The sequence below is a fragment of the Manis pentadactyla genome, chromosome 1, assembly GCF_030020395.1.
Source record: "Manis pentadactyla isolate mManPen7 chromosome 1, mManPen7.hap1, whole genome shotgun sequence".
Taxonomy (NCBI): domain Eukaryota; kingdom Metazoa; phylum Chordata; class Mammalia; order Pholidota; family Manidae; genus Manis; species Manis pentadactyla.
In genome coordinates, this window is record NC_080019.1 from 227,694,614 (window position 1) to 227,712,770 (window position 18,157).

At 36.5% G+C, this 18,157-nt stretch overlaps 1 protein-coding gene across 18 annotated transcripts in view; it reads left to right on the top strand.

Annotated features, from left to right (window-relative positions):
- Positions 1 to 18,157, top strand: part of FHIT (fragile histidine triad diadenosine triphosphatase) — a 1,315,417-nt gene that overhangs the window by 449,482 nt on the left and 847,778 nt on the right. Inside the window, exon 3 of one of the 18 annotated variants that reach the window (XM_057508091.1) lies at positions 10,206 to 10,314. The exons of the other annotated variants lie outside the window; for them this stretch is intronic. Within the exon in view, the coding sequence (XP_057364074.1) occupies positions 10,248 to 10,314 (67 nt within the window). The 5' untranslated portion in view covers positions 10,206 to 10,247. The remainder of the gene's footprint in view (positions 1 to 10,205; positions 10,315 to 18,157) is intronic. 18 annotated transcript variants of the gene reach the window in all.

An 18,157-nucleotide genomic window follows, 5' to 3' on the forward strand; every position in this document is an offset into this window, starting at 1 on the left:
GATTAATCATCCAATCACATTTTCTGTGGTATTGAGGGATCATTTGTTTTAATACATGCTAATAAGGTTGCTTTAGTTAAAGGTAATTGGCTTTTCATTGTAATTCTTGATGCTGGCCATTTTGTATCTGAGCTGTTTGAAGTTGCTTTGGTTCAACGTTTGAGAAACAAACAGCCCCTTGAATATAAATATAAACATAGTTATTTATTTATTTAAGTTAGCAATTCTTTTATATATTTCAGCATGTTTTTCAAGACACAACAGAAGCAGCTTCATCACATAATAAATTTTTCATACAGGATTAAAAAGTAATATGTAAGGTGAATCTGGAATGATCATTAAATTAGAAATAGTTTTTCTTCTTTAGCTCTTACTTAATTCTTCAAAGTTAGGTACCTAACTTTCCCATTCTAAATCATCCAGCTTCTAAAACACAGAGAAATTGAGAAGCAACAGAAGTTATGTATCACATTTTCTCTTTTGACGCATAAAATTGATGCATATCATCCATATTATAGTGTTTTCCATTCACATACCAACTCTGTTTCTTAGACAAGATCCATTTAAAGTGCTGTTAAAAAGGTTTTTAAAGTTGCATTCAGAATCAACTTAAAAGAAAGTTGTCATCAGTTAATGATGTCTGTCACAGACCCAGGACATGGAAGAGATGGCATTTGAATCATGTTTTTCCTCTGCTTACATCTGGAAGCTATGTTCCGACACTGAATGTTTGCAGGATTGGGGCTGTTGCCTTGATGCTTCAGAACAACAGATGGCTTCTTCTTTCATTGCCCGGATAAACACTTTTGCCTTGCCTGTACAGCTAAGTGGATTTTCAAGATTGCCTTAACTGTGAAGATTTGACTTAGATAATTGTTTTGATACAGAAATGTACCAAGTATAAGAGTAAGCTCAACAAGCCCCAGTAAGATTAGACAAATGGACTGTTTATTTACTCAAAGTATACATGTAATGCCTGTAGGATATATAACACTCTGCTAAGTCCATAGGGATATGAAGGTGATAGGAGATGGGGTCCTCAGCTTTAGAGGTTTGTAGTCTATGTATAATAAGAGAAGGAGCCAGAAGGCTTACAAATGAAGCACAAAGTATGCATATAAAGGCTGAAGGAATAAAACAGTTTGATAATGAGGAATGAAGAGTGGAGTTGTATAGGGAAGATTTGTGGAGGATGTATTTTCTTGACCAAAGTCTTGAAGGAGGTGATGGACATGAATTGGTAAAAAGGATTGGTGGCTGGTGTCAGGGGTATTGGTGAAAAAAATAAAACCATGGCTATAGGATTGCATAAAACAGAGGTCTCAGCCTATTTGCTCACTGCCAAAAAAGAAGCAAACAAGAAACCCTAGATGTCTACTACCCTAGAATATAAAAATAGAATATATTGGAAAAATGGAAGATTTCATGCAGGAATTAGAAAAAAAAAAAAACCCTGCATTTTTTGGTAAGCTCTCCAAGTTTTCTAACTTTCCTATAAAAATGGAAAGATCTCACAACATTGGGCCTAAATACCTAGTTGGCAATGAAAGGCTAGAGGTGAGTGGCATTTGTCACAGCAGATATAGTTTGCCACAATCTCCACCTCTCCCTGAAGTCTCCTAACACTGAGGTCAAAGGTCAGTTTGCCATGTAGCATCATGCTTGCAGTCTTGAGACTATTTTTTATACCTGTCTCTGGCAAAGTTTGGAAAATGAAAATAAACTTTGAGGAGTCTCCTTTACAAAAAAGGGGCAGGAGATATTATGTTTCATATGCAGTCAACTGTTTCGGTGTCTATTTTTCTCATACCTAGATTGCTTTACTCATTTATTTATATTACAGCCCAGTGCAGTAGACATTTGAGTTTGCATTCCTCCTGGGATTAGCAAAAGTAACATGTACAGTTTATCTAGAAGAGTATAGTGAATGTGAGAGCATTCTCATCTCAGTGGAATAGAAACTATTGTTTTAATGAGATTTTATCTGCAAAGACTTGAGGGAAAGGCTTAAATGGCAAACTGCAGAATTTACTTTTGACCTGTCTGAAAGGGTGGGTGTTGAGGTCAGAAGTATTGTTAATAGAAATGTTAATGAGCATTTGAAGAAATGAGTTAACGTGAATTTGTCAAAAATGAAGTGACCAGAGTAATCTTCCTTTTTTGACAGGCTTCTAGTGAAGATAAAGCTTGAGAAATAGAGTATTTCAGCAATGTATATGTATCTTAAGGTATTTTTGTGTTCAGGACTTAGAAATATGACATGGCTGATCACACAACCATGAATTTAGAGCTGCTAGGGGAATTAAAAAATTATCTACAGAATTTTAAAGGTTTGCCACTAGGTTTAAGCTCTGCTTTGGAAAACAAAATTTAGATTTCTTTGTCCATTTGGTTGTGGACATAATGTACTCTTTTTTAAAATTACTCTTTCATTTATCAATGATTTGATCCAGGTTCCAATTTATAAAATAAATTTGGATAATGTTTTAATGATAGGATAAATGTTCTTTGATTTCCTGGAGAGCTTTATTTTCTGGAGTCACATAGTAAGTCATCTTTGCTTTCCTATAATGGGGCTCCTCCCTCATTCCCAATTTATATTGATGTAGTTTTCTGACCATACAGATGATACAACAGCACTGCTGTAGAGTCACTGTCTGCTTCCATTGCTGTTGGCTGGATTAAGTCTCATCATAATTATGTCTTTGACATAGCTCCCCTGGCTTCTCTATCTCTTTCTTGTTGATTTTAGTTAAAATATATAAGAATGTATTAACAGTTTGATATATTGGATTCTCTGGAGGGTTGAGCCCTATATTAAACTGTAGTTTCCTAAATATAGGGAGAGAGCAGAGGGATTTCAAACATTTCTGAGGCTGAGTTTTTATTATATTATGAGCTTTCCTTCAACACTTTAAGGATCCATCTTTCTCCATACAGGTAGAAGTGGTGAAACTGAAAGGGAAATTGTTTTCTGCATTCTCTATAATGGTTTTTATTTAAGAATGATAAAGCAATACTTGCTAAGCCAGACCAGTTCTGAAACAGACAGTGCTGAATATCCCAGGGGAGCTGCAGTGATGTTTCTGTGTAGGGAGGAAATAAACTTCAAAATGTTATTTGGTATATAAAGTTATTATAAGTATATTGAAGACAGTTTGCCTAGCTTAAAAAAAAACAAACAAAAAACTCAACTTGGAGTTGATCTAGCCAGGCTTATTAACCCTTTTATGTCTAGTTGCTTCTCTGCTGAAATAACTAGAGACAGTATTAAGAGGTCAAAGACTGCAGGGTTCAAGACCTCATTCCACTTCTTATGCAGGTTAATTAACATTCTAGCATCTTCTTTCCCTCCTGTGCAAAATGGGAATAATGTTAGTGCCTAACTGATACACTTCAGATCAAAGAGATTACTTGTCATCTTTCAGGTGCTTAGATGGAGTGCTGTATAATGTAAGACTTAATAAAGATTAGCTTTTATCATGTGTTTATTATTAAGGACTCGGTATAGGGAAAGAGAATTAGACTTGAAGTGAGGAAATCTGGATTTTCTTCTGTAAAGCCATTTGAAGTTGGAAGAGTGAAAACTTCTCCACTGAAAACTGACCAGAATCACCCTACCAGACAGCCAGGTCTGGGAACAAAGTGAGTTAGTGAAAGCAAAAATTTTAGACCTCTGAAAGAATGTTCCCCAGATGAAGTTGCTGTGCAGATTCAGCCTGTTCAAAGCTATTTGTATTTGCATTTTGCCCTATATAGACAAACAGGGAAAGGATAGATTTGAAGATTGATACTATCTATTATATTATTGGCTAATGAATTCCTAATTCTCAGATTGGAAGGGATTGACTTCATATCTGGATTTCTCATACAGTTCTAATTGACTCACTTCATCAATCACTTCATCAATGCCATTTCTGGAGTGTTGACAAAGCAGATCAATCCTGAGTGACATCTTGAGGGAAGAGATTTCTAGCCCTTTGTTGAATTAGAAAAGGTGACCAGCCCTTTGTTTTCAGCTCCTGGCCAGAAATGGCAGTGTCTGACCAGTGCTGCATTTTGGCTTGTTTGGTTTTTTTTGTTGATATTTTGCATCTATGTGCCTACCTACTATTTGTGAGAAATTAGTAGACATGCTTCCACTTTGCAGTGCTGCTCCTTCCCTCAGTTTCTTGCCCTTTTTCCTACTGGCTCTGTGACCCGAGGAAGATTACATTGGTGATCCTCACCCCCAGTCTCATTGTCTACAAGTTGGAGCTCTGTCCACCTCGGGTGGAAAGGTCTATAAGTTAAAGCATGTGAAGTGCTTATGAGTTAATGCATGTTAATAGTTCCTAGTGCACACTAAACACTAAATAGCTGCTAGTTACTATTAGTAGTAGTAGTATATGAGTTAATAATAATAGTACTAATCAGCAAATAATAGTAGAGCTGCCTCCTGAAATAGCAAAATCTTAAGCATACTCCTAATGTAGAAACAAAGACCAAATGCAAAAGCTTTAAAACAGGTTCTCAAGTTCTTGGCCATACACCCAGATTCCATATAGTGGTAACCTGTTTAATAACTTGTGTAGCTAAAAATTACAGGAATATGTCTTTGTAGGTGATTCAAAAGATGCCACAGGACAACTGGATATCCAATACAAAAAGAATTAAGTCAGGTCCCTATCTCACACCATCCACAGAATACTTTGAAATGGAATAAAGACCTAAATGGAAAATCTAAAACTATAAAACTATTTGATAAAACTATAAGCTTAAATCTACATGTTCTTGGGTTAGGCAGTGGTTTCTTAGATATAAGATTCAAAGTACAGCAGTGTGAGAAAAAATAAGTAAAGTGGAAATCACAAAATTAAAACTTTCATGCTTCAGATGAAATAATCAGGAAAATAAACAACAACACAGAATGGGAGAAATTTTTTTGCAAATCAAATATCTGATAAGGGACTTGTATCCAAAATATATAAAGAACTCTTAAATCTCAATAATGAAAAGACAAATAGCCCAATTAAAAAGGGGTAAAGGATTTGAATAGACATTTGTCCAAAGAAGATATACAAATGGATGATAAGCCATGAAAAGATTCTCAGCATCATGAGCCAGCAGGGAAATGCAAATCAAAACCACAGTGAGGTACTACCTCACATGCACTCGATGGCTTTAACCAAAAAGACAGATAGCGAGGGTTAGTGAGGATGTGCAAAAATTGTAACTCTCATAATGGGAAATAAAATGGTGCTTCTGATTCTGAAAACAGTTGGAAATTTCTTAAATGGTTTAACATAAATATAACCAGCAATTCCACTACTAGGCATCTGTCCATGGGAAATGAAAGCATATGTGCACACAAAAATGTGTACACAACTGTTCACAGCAGGATTATTCATATCAGCCAAAAAGTGGGCATGACCCAAATGTCCATCTACTGCTGACTGGATAAATAAAAATGTGGTATATCCATACAATGGGCTATTGTTGAGCAATAAAAAGCAGTGAAATACTGATAATAGGCTACACAGTATATGAACCTGGAAAACATTATACTAAATGAAAGAAGGCAGTCCCAAAGGCCACATGTTGTCTAAATCCATTGAATTATGCAATTTTGGTGGGTTAATTATATGGTGTGTGAATAATGTCTGAGAAAAAGCTATTATAAAAATAAGAAAGACCTGCTACAAGGCTTGATTTCTTTGAAGAAGCTTGACATATGCTAGAATAATTGCTTCCCTGGCCACTACCACATAAATTCTGTGAGGACTGAGATTTAGTTTAATTCCTTGATATATGGATGCATGCAATAAAATATGTCTTCAATGAATGTGTTGGTGGTCCCCAGTACTACCCCCTGGTTCCCTAATTCTCTGGAAAAACTCATAGAATTCATAGAAATTGTTGTACTCATGATTATGGTGAACCTCGGTGAAAGGATACAAAGTAAAATCAGTGTAGTTAAAAGGTCTGGTGTGAAGTCTGGAAGAAATCAGGTGCACGCTTCCAAGAGTCCTCTTCCAGTGGACTTACACAGGCTGTAAGCAATGAGCTGCAACATCAAGTATACGGTTTAACAAGGAAACATTAAAGATGGCTTCAGTTTCTGCTGAGGACGCATCTACATTGTCCGTCACCAAATTCCCAATTTCCAGAAGGAAAGCAGGTGTTTGGCATAAAGCACATTATTTGTGCAAATAGTTAAGACACAGTAGCTATTCCTCTTATTTAGGGAAATTTTATATCAGTGTAGGAAACTGTTTACCAGTCCAAGTTTCCAGATGCCAGCCAAGAGCTAGCCTTGCAAACCGGCCTTTCTAAGGATAGACTGTGTCAAGTCTGCTGTATTAACTCTGTTCTGCACAATGCATGGACAGATGCCTGGTTCAGAATTTCTATGTGATTTATGACAAAACTGCTTGCGCAAAAAGTATTATGAAGAAGAGTTTTGTGCTGTGGGAAGATTGTTGCCTTGCACCCATCTGGCAACTGAATGCATGGCCTTTTCTAATGAGGAAGAAGAGCCTAGAGGTTGGTCTGTACTCTTAACTCATTTTTTCCCCCTGGCTGCTCAGAAAGAGATGAATTAAAGCCTTAGATTTAACAATTCTCAGTCAGGGTTATTTTGTCCCCAGGGGACAGTTGGCCATGTCTAGAAACATTTTCAGTTGTCACAACGAGCATATACAGAGTGAAGGCTAGGATGCTACTAAACACCCTACAATTTAGGACAGTCCTTCACAACAAAAACTTACCCAGACCAAAATGTCAACAGTGCTGAAGCTGAGAAACTGCCTTAGGGAATATTTATAAGGGACAGCACAGCCTCTGATGGTTATCTATACATCTGCAGGGTGGACTGAGACAAGTGAGGTATTCAGGTGATAACTCCCCACCTCTTATGCTGACCCCAACATGCACGCTCCTTTATTTTTTAAAATTTGTAACTGAAAATTATAATCTTTCCTCTATTCTGCATCTACCAGTAAAGGTTGCCATGGCAGGGCATTATACCCCTTCTCTGAGTAAAGTGGCCTTGAGTTTAGGGCTTCAGATCTGTGGCCTCCGATGGTTGTTGACCAGTCACTGATTCTGAAGGAATGTGTGAGGATAGAAATACCAGTCATCATGTTTTCATTGTTGAGTTCCCAGTAGCTGAGAGTTATTCTTGACCATATCCTCTATGAGCCCTTTCTATTTACCAGTGCTGTTTATAGCCCCATTTTCTTCCTTCTCCTTTCATGTCTTTTGAAGCGGAAGATAATGTGAATTTTGTTGCTCTTCAACTCCTGGTATGTCTAATGCCATCAGACTGAATATGAGCTTTTAAGTATGAAGTACATATTATCGTGGAGCTTATTCCAGAGGTATTATTGTTAGTTTAATTGTTATGGCTAATCATTGATTGTGGTTTTTCTGGGTGCTTGAAATAATAATAATAATAATAATAATAATAATAGTAATAATAATAATAATACTCTTTTTATAGTGCCTTTCATTTGAGGATCTTGAAAAGTCTGCATCCTAGAACACATATTTTTAAATTGTCATTCTCTATGTCATTTTCTCATCTGGCAAAAGTTTGAGGAGGAATATGCCAATGTATGATTTAAAAAGCCAAGAAAAATTTGTATTCATGAATCATGTTTTTTTTTTGCAATTTACCCTTGTGGAGAAACAGGAGGAGGAATTTAGCTAGCTGGGATATTATTTCCAGAGAGCAATCCTGTGCCTTTTATAGCAATTCTATGGCCTTTGGGTTGGCTTAGCATTAGCTCTGACTTGGTAGGTTTTGATTTTAACTTTAAATGTTGCTAAGATTGTTTGAGGCCTGCATTCTGCTTTTCTGACCAAAGTAAGATGTTTTGGTCCAGTGTGTATGTGTTTTAAGGCTTTAAAAGAGAAAAAGTTTCTATGAATACATTTCCATCACTCACATCACATTTTGAAAAGTTCAAAATGAGTGAAACACATAGTGCAATATATCTGTACTTAAATATACATTTACCTACATGGAGGTTGGTCATTAGGAAGAGGAGGCCTGTTAAACTACAGTTTGGTCTCTTGATGCTTCAGATGCTTCAACAGTGAAAGTGGCAGGAGGTAAGTTCAGGTGGTCCCCAGCCCACCAATTGTAGCACTGATGAACACTTGGGAGGTCTAACTTTTTTTAAGCAATTGAAATTAATTGCTTCCATAAAGCAATTGCTTCAGTGAAACAATTATGACAGGTTTTTAATGGAATCCTGATGAGTTTTGCTAAATCAACACTTAGCCCTCAGGGCCAGAATCATCTTCTCATGTTACTCACCTCAGCAGTAGTTCAGGCAACTTGGATTTCCCTGGAAGGGTTTCAGTTTGGCTTAGGTGATGCACAGAGTTTCCATCTGGCTGCTGTCAAAGGGCCCAAGGGAAATGAGTTGCTGGACTTGGGCTACATGGATTCTTATTGTTGTTCCTATCCATGGGAGAAATGAGGCCATGGACTCATGCCATGAATAATGAGGACCCTTCTAGTCACTCAGCATGCACTCCTCTGCAAGGCTAGGAGGCCACAGTAGAAGTCGGATAAGGCAGTTGTTCTCCATCATGGCAGCAAGTTGTAATTCCTTCTGGAGCTTTGAAAACTCTCAGATTCTTGGGTTCCACCACAAGATTCTGATTTACTTGGCCTTGGGCAGAGCCTGGCCATTGAAAAAGTTTAGAAGTTTAAAAATATCCCAGGTGATCTACTTGTTAGCCACATTGAGCCTGCTTGGTGTCTAGTTTTCAGCAGGGCTAATATTCAAAACACCCGACAAGTAGTACAGCACTGAGCTCTTGCTCTGTACCAGGCACTGTGCTAAGTTCTTTGCAGGCATCAATCTGGTTGTCACAGTAACCATATGACTGAGCATGCATTAACTCATATAGTTGTTGATTTAACCAACATGTATGGGGCTCAGCCGATGGGCCAGGTAGTGGGTTAGTCGTTGGAGGAGGGCCAGGGAATCCTTTCAGGGTTGATGACCTTTGAGCTGACATTTAAAGACAGAGGGGCTGTTAGCCAGGCCAAGAGGGGAGTGCCTGCTCTACAGGCAGGGAGGATGGCTTTTGTAAATGTTCTGTCACCTCTGATGGCTAGTTCAAGAAACTGAACAAAAACCAGGGCTTCTGGAGTAGAGGCAGCCAGGGGAACATGATGCAAGATCAAACACAGAGGTTTAGGTCTGGTCAAGGCTCTCAGCCTTCATTGTGCTCTGATTTCATTTGCATTTCCTAGCAGGTCTCTGATTGCAGTAGGTAAGAGAGAAGCAAAAGTGAATCTAATGACTTGTGTCAAAAGTCATTGTAATGACATGGGTCACCACTGCAGTAGATCTGGACAGAAAGAGGACTTGGACTGAGGTAGTGAAGGGAAAGAGCGAGGTGGGCATACTTGAATGATACTTAGATGGTGAAGTCCTCAGGATTTGGAGAGGGATTCAAAGGGGCAGGAGAGGAAAATGAATGTCTTCTCCAATTTCACTCTTATTTACTGTTGTCACCCCTAATTTTCAGGTGAGCTGATGAGAAGTAGAGTAGTGCTTCTTAAACTTTAATGCATTCTGGGATCACCTGTGATCTTGTTAAAATGCAGATTCTGAGTCACTGGGTTTGCAGTGGGACCTGCTGTTCTGCCTGAGAAGCTCCAAATGATGCTGATGCTGCTGGTCTGTGGACTCCACTTTGAGAACCAAGGACTTAGAGAAATAAAATAATTTATGATATGGTGGAGTGATGCCTGCACTTTTCACCGTATCTGGCCACTGCAAACACCAGATCTTCTTTATGATATTCTCTATAAATGTTATGGCTACTGGCAGATGGAGCTGTTGTAGACAACCTGGGAAGGTTAGATACCAAGCTAAAAAATTTGGGTATTATCTTGGAGATAATTGGAGGCCATTGAAAATCTGTAAGCAGAGAAGGGTCCAATCAGGAAGCTTATATTATGGTTCTGGATGTATTTCCTGTGATTATTTTGTTTGTTCATTTTAATACAGCTCTCTTAGGTCAAATTGAAGTGCAGTTAAAAGGAAAAAACAGACTAGGGCTCAGAACTTTTTAAGTAATAGGGATGGTTTATTAGATCATCTACTCTGTAATGAGGGCAATAATTGGCTCTTATTTAGTGCTTCCTGTCCAATCATCCCAAGGCACTTTACTAATAAGCATCATCTTTCTTTCAGAGCTGAGGAAGCCAAAGAAGAGAGGCTAAGGGATGTGATGTGATGGGGTTGAATGCTAGGCATGCCTTCACCATTTCTGTGACATCTAGATTCTTCTGTCACAGTTCAGGTATATACTTGAGCATTTGCCTTAACTGCCTGATCTGTTGTCAGTCTTTCCTGAATGTGTCCTATGGACTGCTAGCCTAATAAGAAACTAAATGAGGGAAAAAGTGTCAAACATTTGGAGAAGTGCTTCCTCTCCTCTTTGGCAAGGTATAATCACATACACACAAAAGGGCTCTGAGAAGTCCCACGGAAAAAGAATTTGTCCAACTTGGTGTAACTCAGTGGTTTTCCAAACTAATTTGACCTTGAAGTTACCACCAACTCTCTTCTCTCTCCTGAATCTTGACCTCCCATTAAACAGTTGTTCTGTCTGGTGGAGTTCATGAAATAAACTCTGTTTTCTGTACTTAACAGGACACTGTAGTCTTTGAGTGTAGTAGTATCAGTATCAGTTGGCTAGACCTGGGTGCTTTTCTTGAGTCACTGGCAGATTTGGACTTTTGGCATCTAGGACAACAGAATCATCTAGTTTTAATTTGCTTTTACTTAAGCCAGGTTCTTTTGCAGCTGTTGAAACGACATGTTTTTACTTCAGGGTTAGTTGGAAGGAAATCATTGACTTATCTGCATGTTTCCGTGTAGTCTGGAAGGGGCAAGTTGTGCTTTTGTTTCTTTTCTTTGTTTCCACTTGTTTAATTTTATTTTGGCAGCCATAGAATCCTCCTTCCCACTCTGTTTCATATAAAGAGCCTAGGAATAGGACCATTGCCAGATACGGCATTTACATTTAGTCTTTTCTTTTTAATGTTAAGTACATAACATGAAACTCAAATGGTTTTTAAAAATCTGAGTCAATTTGGTAATTTGAAAGAGAACACTTTGTCTTGGCATGAAGGATCTAAGGACCTTTCATAATATAAAGAAAGCCTTTTTTTAAAAAAAAATCAGACTACATATAATTAGTATCACATGAAACCAGAAAATTCTGGCTAAATAAACTTCAAGATGTTGGTGGAAAAACATACAAAGGTGAGGTCCAGTACACCAAGACTGAAAATAAATGTAACAGGAGGATGGAAAGTTGGATTTAAAAAAAGGTTATTGGGTATTTTAAAAGATGAATTTATGGCTACTGAATAGACTGTCTTAATGATACCAGAGTTTACTAAATAGTCAGTGTTTCATCTTCAGTTTTCATAGAGCTGGTTTTTTGTAGACACTATAGCATCCTTAGTCTAGAAAAATCGTTTTACATTTTGGTAGGCAGCAGAATTGGCTATGAAACTCCATGAAAATATAGATGCCCAGCCTTCTTCCCAAGAAATGCTAATTAGGTAGACCTAGCATGACACATCAAATGTATTTTCAACCCCAAGACAGGAAATTCTGAGACAAAGTAAAGTTTGAGAAAACTGCTCTAGAATATTCTCTCAAGTTCTTTCATATCGAAAATTCACAGTTTATTAAAATTGCAGATTCTAAGCTGCAACCTTCAACAACTATACCTTTATGGAAGATGTGCAGTGCACAACCTACTCCGATGTTCAGATGGCCCTTTCTCACCCTCAGGTATTCTGCTTTAGGAGGCCCATGTGGATTTCAGGATTGTATATTTTTAGCAAGTGCGCCACATGATTCTAATGAAAAAGTGATTCAAGAATCGTATTTTGAGAATCATTGCTCTAGAAACGCGATTCAAAATAGACAGGTTCTTTGGATGGTGTATTAAATAGGGCCATAGGCTACCAATTCAGACAAAGATCCTGGCAGGTTAGTTTAGGTTGGCCATGCCTTCCTTACACGACAGATCTGGGCGGCCATGCAGGCTTTGGTGCTCGCAAGCTGCAGACAGACCAAATATCTTCTGTACATCCTTTCTGTAGATAAGTCACAGCATTCCTCAGCTGCTGCTTGATGAAATGGTGAAAATTACTAATTTTGTTAAGTTTTGACTCACAGACTTTATAAAATATTCTGTGCTGAAATAGAAAGCCAGTATAAAGAATGCTGTTACATGCTGAAGTGTCCTAGTTCTTTGAGAAAAAGCACTTGTGTCTGTTTCAGTTGTGAGCTGAACAATCCACTTTTATTTGGACACCATTTTTTATTTGAAATAACTATTGACAGATGAAATATGGTTATTCAAGTTGCAATATTTGATGGGCATTTTCTCAAAAATACATAAACTGAGCCTGCCACTTCAAGTAAACCATTGGACAGTATTTGTTGTTAGTGATAAAATTTAAGTTTTCAAGTAAAAATTAGAATTTTGGAAAATTTGTACCTGCTACCATGAGTTTGACAGCTTCCCAATACTTAAAGACTCTTCTGATGGGATCAATGGTAACATTAACAAATGTGATTATTTTTTATGAATCATATAATCATCTTTTTCATAAGAAGCATATTAATGAAATGTGTCATCATTTGGGAGATCTGTATAATTCAGCAAGCCAATATTTTTGACCAGAGCAATGCATGTATTTACAAAATTTTGCATGGGGAATGAATCTGTTTAAAGTGAGACATAGACCATGTAGTAGAGCACTAAAACTATATTAATATCTTTTTTCATATTCCATACTGCAACTATTAAAGAAACTAGTGTTTATCAGGTGCTTTTTTTTTTTAATGCTTAGCAACATCAATGGCAATTGTATTTCATGTTTTTCAGTTAGACCAGAAGTAGAAATGGATTTTTTTCAGAATTTAACAATATTAGCAGCTTGACCTCAAATTGCATATATATTTTTTGAATGAAAATCCTGAAAATATTTGATTAACGCTTCCTAACCCCTCAGATATTTTTCACCAATATCCAGAGTAAATATTTACTACATTGTATAAAGCACAAATTTGAAACAAGTAATGGAAAAGAAAAATAACTTAATCTGTTTTGCAAATAAAGTTGGAAAATAAATAGCAGTGGCAGCTACCTAATATTCTGAGAAACACTGTGAACATATTTTCCAGGATGTACTTTCAATTATTTGCTGTTAGACATTTCAATTATTTGCTGTTAGGCATTCAAATAGGTTATAAATATTTGAAGCATCTTTATTTCCTGTAACAATTAGTGTCTGTATTTACATTGCCCTCTTTTAAGTAGGTTTAATCTACTAAATCAAGAAATTATTTGCCCACTCCCAACTCTGTTCTGACCCATAACTACGGTTGACTCACAGGGGATTACCTTAAATTTCCTTTCTTCCTTTTCCTTTATTCTCTGACATTTTCAATGTCAACTGTCTAAAAACTGCTCCCCAAATTCCACCAAATCACCCATTTATCAAGCAAAGCTGTATTAAACCTGCTGCAGTAATGGAGAACACATTTACTCAATATGTCTCAGAAAGCTCAAGTCAGGAACAGGTATTTATATGAGTTTTTGGTGTGGGCTCATGTGGCTTAAGGCAGATCTTTCAATGTGGTGCTCCAGCTGGGACGGGGCTAAATTCATGATGGACTGTTTTAGAATTGGTGGACACAGTGAGGTGAGGGATTTGAAATGAGCCTTGATATGTAAACAGTTGTTTGTTCATAAAGGTGTTTGCCCAGGTAAGCAGTCTAGTGTCCTATGCATGGGCTGTTTACCCAGACAAAGAATGTATTTGGTCAGATAAATTGGTTTTCAAAAATTTCCTGAGGCACATAGTACATGTATGTATTGGTTCCATTCTTTTCTTCCTGGGCAAGAATTTCTTGGAACACACAGTAAAGTCATGTTGACATAGGAAGCCACATGTTGCACAAATACCATGGGCACATTTCTAGAGTCTTTCAGAGAGAATAAGTGGGAGACAGATTTCTATTATTTCTTAGAAACCTTCTGGGACCTAAAGACAAAGAGCAAAACTCCTTTTGGGCCAACTCCATTTGTTATACTCTACACTTCATACCCCAGACATGATAATTAGATGTTATAAGCCCCAGAATGTCAAAAGCTATCTGTACACATGATTTCCCATCTTCCTAGAATGCCGTTTTCTCACTTACTTTACCTAGTAGGAGTCTACTTCTGTTTCAAAGCCTTCATTTCCAGCCTTGAAAATTCAGGCTTTGATTACCTTCTCCTTAGTAACATTATAATACCCCTAGAGCATATCTGTCACTGAATCTTTACCTTTCATTGTGATTGTCTCTCTCTCTTCTTAACTAGACTTTGAGCTTCTCAAGGCAGAATTGTGTCCTTTTTCATACATTCCCCAGAATCTAACACAGTACTAAATAAATACCCAATCAATGTTTGTTGAATATGTGAGTGAATGAAATCCATGGGTGGATGACTGAATAGATGGGGACATGGATGGATAGATGGTTGAATGGTTTTATATAGAATTTGTAGAAAGAAGTTTTTCATTTCTTCTTGGAGAAGGAGTGGAAGAGAGATATGGTTTCCAGAACTTTATGGCTGATTATACATACAAGTCCTTTTCTTAACCTTATTTTTATTAAATGAATATTTATTAGTTTCATTCCATAAGCCAATGATTGTGCTATTTGTTAGAATGCAGTCCAGAGCCCCAGGAGTCTCTGTTTCTTAGGACACATTTCCAGCGCTTTGAGGGACTGTTATCGTAAATAGAGACAGAATTGGGCAGGAAAATCCTTGGGAATTTGAAATGAAATTCAGACTCCTGAAAAAGTGAATGAGATTTTTCTTAATGTAAAACTCTGTTGCCCTACCTCTAGCATGAGGTCATCTGGCCACGTAGTGTGGCGTAGTCACAGTTTCAGGGATTAAGACATGGGTATCTTTGGGGTTGGGACATTATATTTGCTTATCAGACTTTAACCTCTGGTCTCTAAGATGATAAGCAAGATGCATTCATGCCATCCCAATGTCCCCAAAGTCTCAACGCATTACACAATTGATAGAACTACATTATGTTGTGATGAATACCTCCTTTATTTTAAGTGACAATTAGTTTAAGATAACTACTTTCCTCGCTAGCAACCAAAAGCAGACTGTGGACTGATGGTAGACGCGACAGTGTGGAAGAGAACAGTTTTTGTTTTCCTCTTAAATTCAAGAGTACCTTCACTCCTTCAGAGGGATCAGTATGAGTCCTTTCAAGACTGCAGGGGCCATACCACTTTAAAAAACTGGGATTGCCAAATCATTCCTCTAATAAACACTTGACAATTCAGAGAAGACAAAGAAAAACCACTGTTCATCCAATATTTAGTTGATTATAATACCAGTTAATATGTTAACTTTAGATCAAATTTTGTATTTAGTTTAAGTGTAGCTTTTATTTCCCTCTCCTTCCCTTTTCTAATCTCTTTTTTTCAACCAATTCTGGATTACAGGATCTCTTTTTGTCTTTCAGTTCTAATTCTCTATGGCTCTGTTCTCTTATTAATTTGCTATGTTTCATATGAATTTTTGTTAAATAAGCCTACATGTATACTTGGATCTGAGCTAATGACTTTTCTAGTCTAGTTACATAGAAAAACATTGGTAAAGGCAGGAATGATGTTGGTTAGGATAAATTTTCCTTAAAAAATATTAGTAGTTTTAAAAATCACATATATAACATTATTTCCTAGTTTTATTGAAAAATAATAAACAGGTATCACTGTGTAAGTGTAAAGCATACAGTTTGATGATTTAATTTACATATATTGTGAAATGATTCCAGCAATAGATTTGGCAACATCCATCTTCTCATATAGATACAATAGAGAAGAAAGAAGTAAAGAGTAAAGAAAAAAATTCTCCTTGTGATGAGAACTTTTAGGATTTACTCTCCTGACAGCTGTCATAAGGAGTGCTAGCTATATTCGTCATGGTGTGCATTAATCTGTAGTACTTACTTATCTTGTATCTGGAAGTTTATTCCTTTTGACCATCTTCCTCCAATTCTCCTTACCCCGTCACCTGCCTCTGAGAACTCCAAGTTTGATATCTTATGCTTTGGGTTTGTTTGTTCGTTTGTTTTTTGAATTCTACATATAAGTGAGATCATATGATATTTATTTCTCTGACTTATTTTACTTCTTATAATGCCCTCCAAGTCTATGCTATTGCAAATGGTAGTATTTTCTCATTTTTTATGGCCAAATAATATTCCATTCTGATTCCATTGTATGTGTATGTGTGTGTACTACAGTTTCTTTATTCACTCATCCACCACTTAGGTTGTTTCCATGCCTTGGCTATTATAAATAATGGTGCTATGAATATGGGGGTGTAGATAAATTTTCAAGTTAGTGTTTTCGTTACCTTTGGATATATTCCCAGAAGTGGAATTGATGGGCCATGTGGTAATACCATTTTTAGTTTTTTGAGAATCCCCTATACTGTTTTCTACAGTGGCTGCACCAATTTACAATCCCATCAACAGTGCACAATGATCCCCTTTCCTCCATATCCATGCCAGCATTTGTTATCCCTTATTTTCTGATGATAAACATTCTAATAGGCATAAGGTGACATCTCATTGTTTTTTACTTTGTATTTCCCTAGTGACTAGTGATGTTAGGCATCTTTTTATGTACCTGTTGGCCTTCTTTGGATAAATGTCTATTCAGGTCCTTTGCTTATTTTTTAATTGGCTAATTTGTTTTTTTGCTATTAAGTTGTTTGAGTCATATTGAGTTAGATATTAACCACCAATATTACTTGAAAATATTTTTTCTCATTCTGTATTTTCTTTTCACGTTGTTGATAATCTCTTTTGTTGTGCAGAAACTTTTTTAGTTTCATGTAGAGCCACTTGTTTATTTTTTATTTTTTTGCTTGTACTGTAGGTGTCATGTCCAAAAAAATCATTATTAAGACCCATGTGAAGAAGCTCTGTTCCTATGTTTTCTTCTAAGAGTTTCATGGTTTCTGGTCTTACATTTAAGTCTTTAATCCATTTTGAGTTAATTTTTGTGAGTAGTGTAAGATAGGGGTCTAATTTCATTCTTTTACATGTGAATAACCAATTATCCAAGTACCATGTATTGAAGAGCTTATCTTTTCTTCACTGAGTATTTTTGTCTCCCTTGTCAAATGTTAGTTGACTGTATGTGTTTGGGTTTATCTTGGGGTCTTGATTCTATTCCACTGGTCTGTTTGTCAGTTACATGTTGATGACTACAGTATAGCTTGAAATCAGAAGTGTGATGCCTATTGCTTCGCTGTTTTCTCTCAGGATTTCTTTGGCTAATCAGGTCTTTTGTGGTTCTATATAAATCTTAGGAGTGTTTTTTTTTTTACTACTGTAAAAAAATGTTATTGGAATATTGATAGGGATTGCATTGAATCTATAGATGACTTTTGGTAGTAATGACATTTTAACTATATTAATCTTCTAATCTGTGAACACAAGATAGTTATTTTTTGTCTTTGGTTCTCTTCATCAATATTTTGTAGTTTTTCATCCTAGAGAATTTTCACATCCTTAAATTTATTTCAAAGTGTTTTATTGTTTTTGATAGTATTTTAAATGGGATCAATTTCTTTATGTCTTTTTAAGAAATTTCACTGTTAGTGTATAGAAACACTACTGACTTTTGTATGTTACTTGTTTATCCTGTAACTGTACTGAATTCATTGATTAGATACCAGAGTTTTTTGGTTGAGTCTTTAGGACTTTCTACATATAAAAATCATGTCTGCAAATAGATACTTTTACTTCTTCCTTTTCAATTTTGATACTTTTTCTTTCTTTATGTCTTGTCTGATTGCTCTAGCAAGGACTTCTACTAGCATGTTGAATATAAATGGTGAGAATGGACACCTTTGTCTTCTTCCTGATCTTAGAGGAAAAGCTTTTATCCTTTCGACATTGAATATGATGTTTGCCTTGGGCATGTCATATATGGACTTTTTTATATTCAGATATATTTTTCCTTGTATGTCTAATTTAAGAGCTTTTAACATGAATTAATGTTGAATGCTTTTTCTGTGC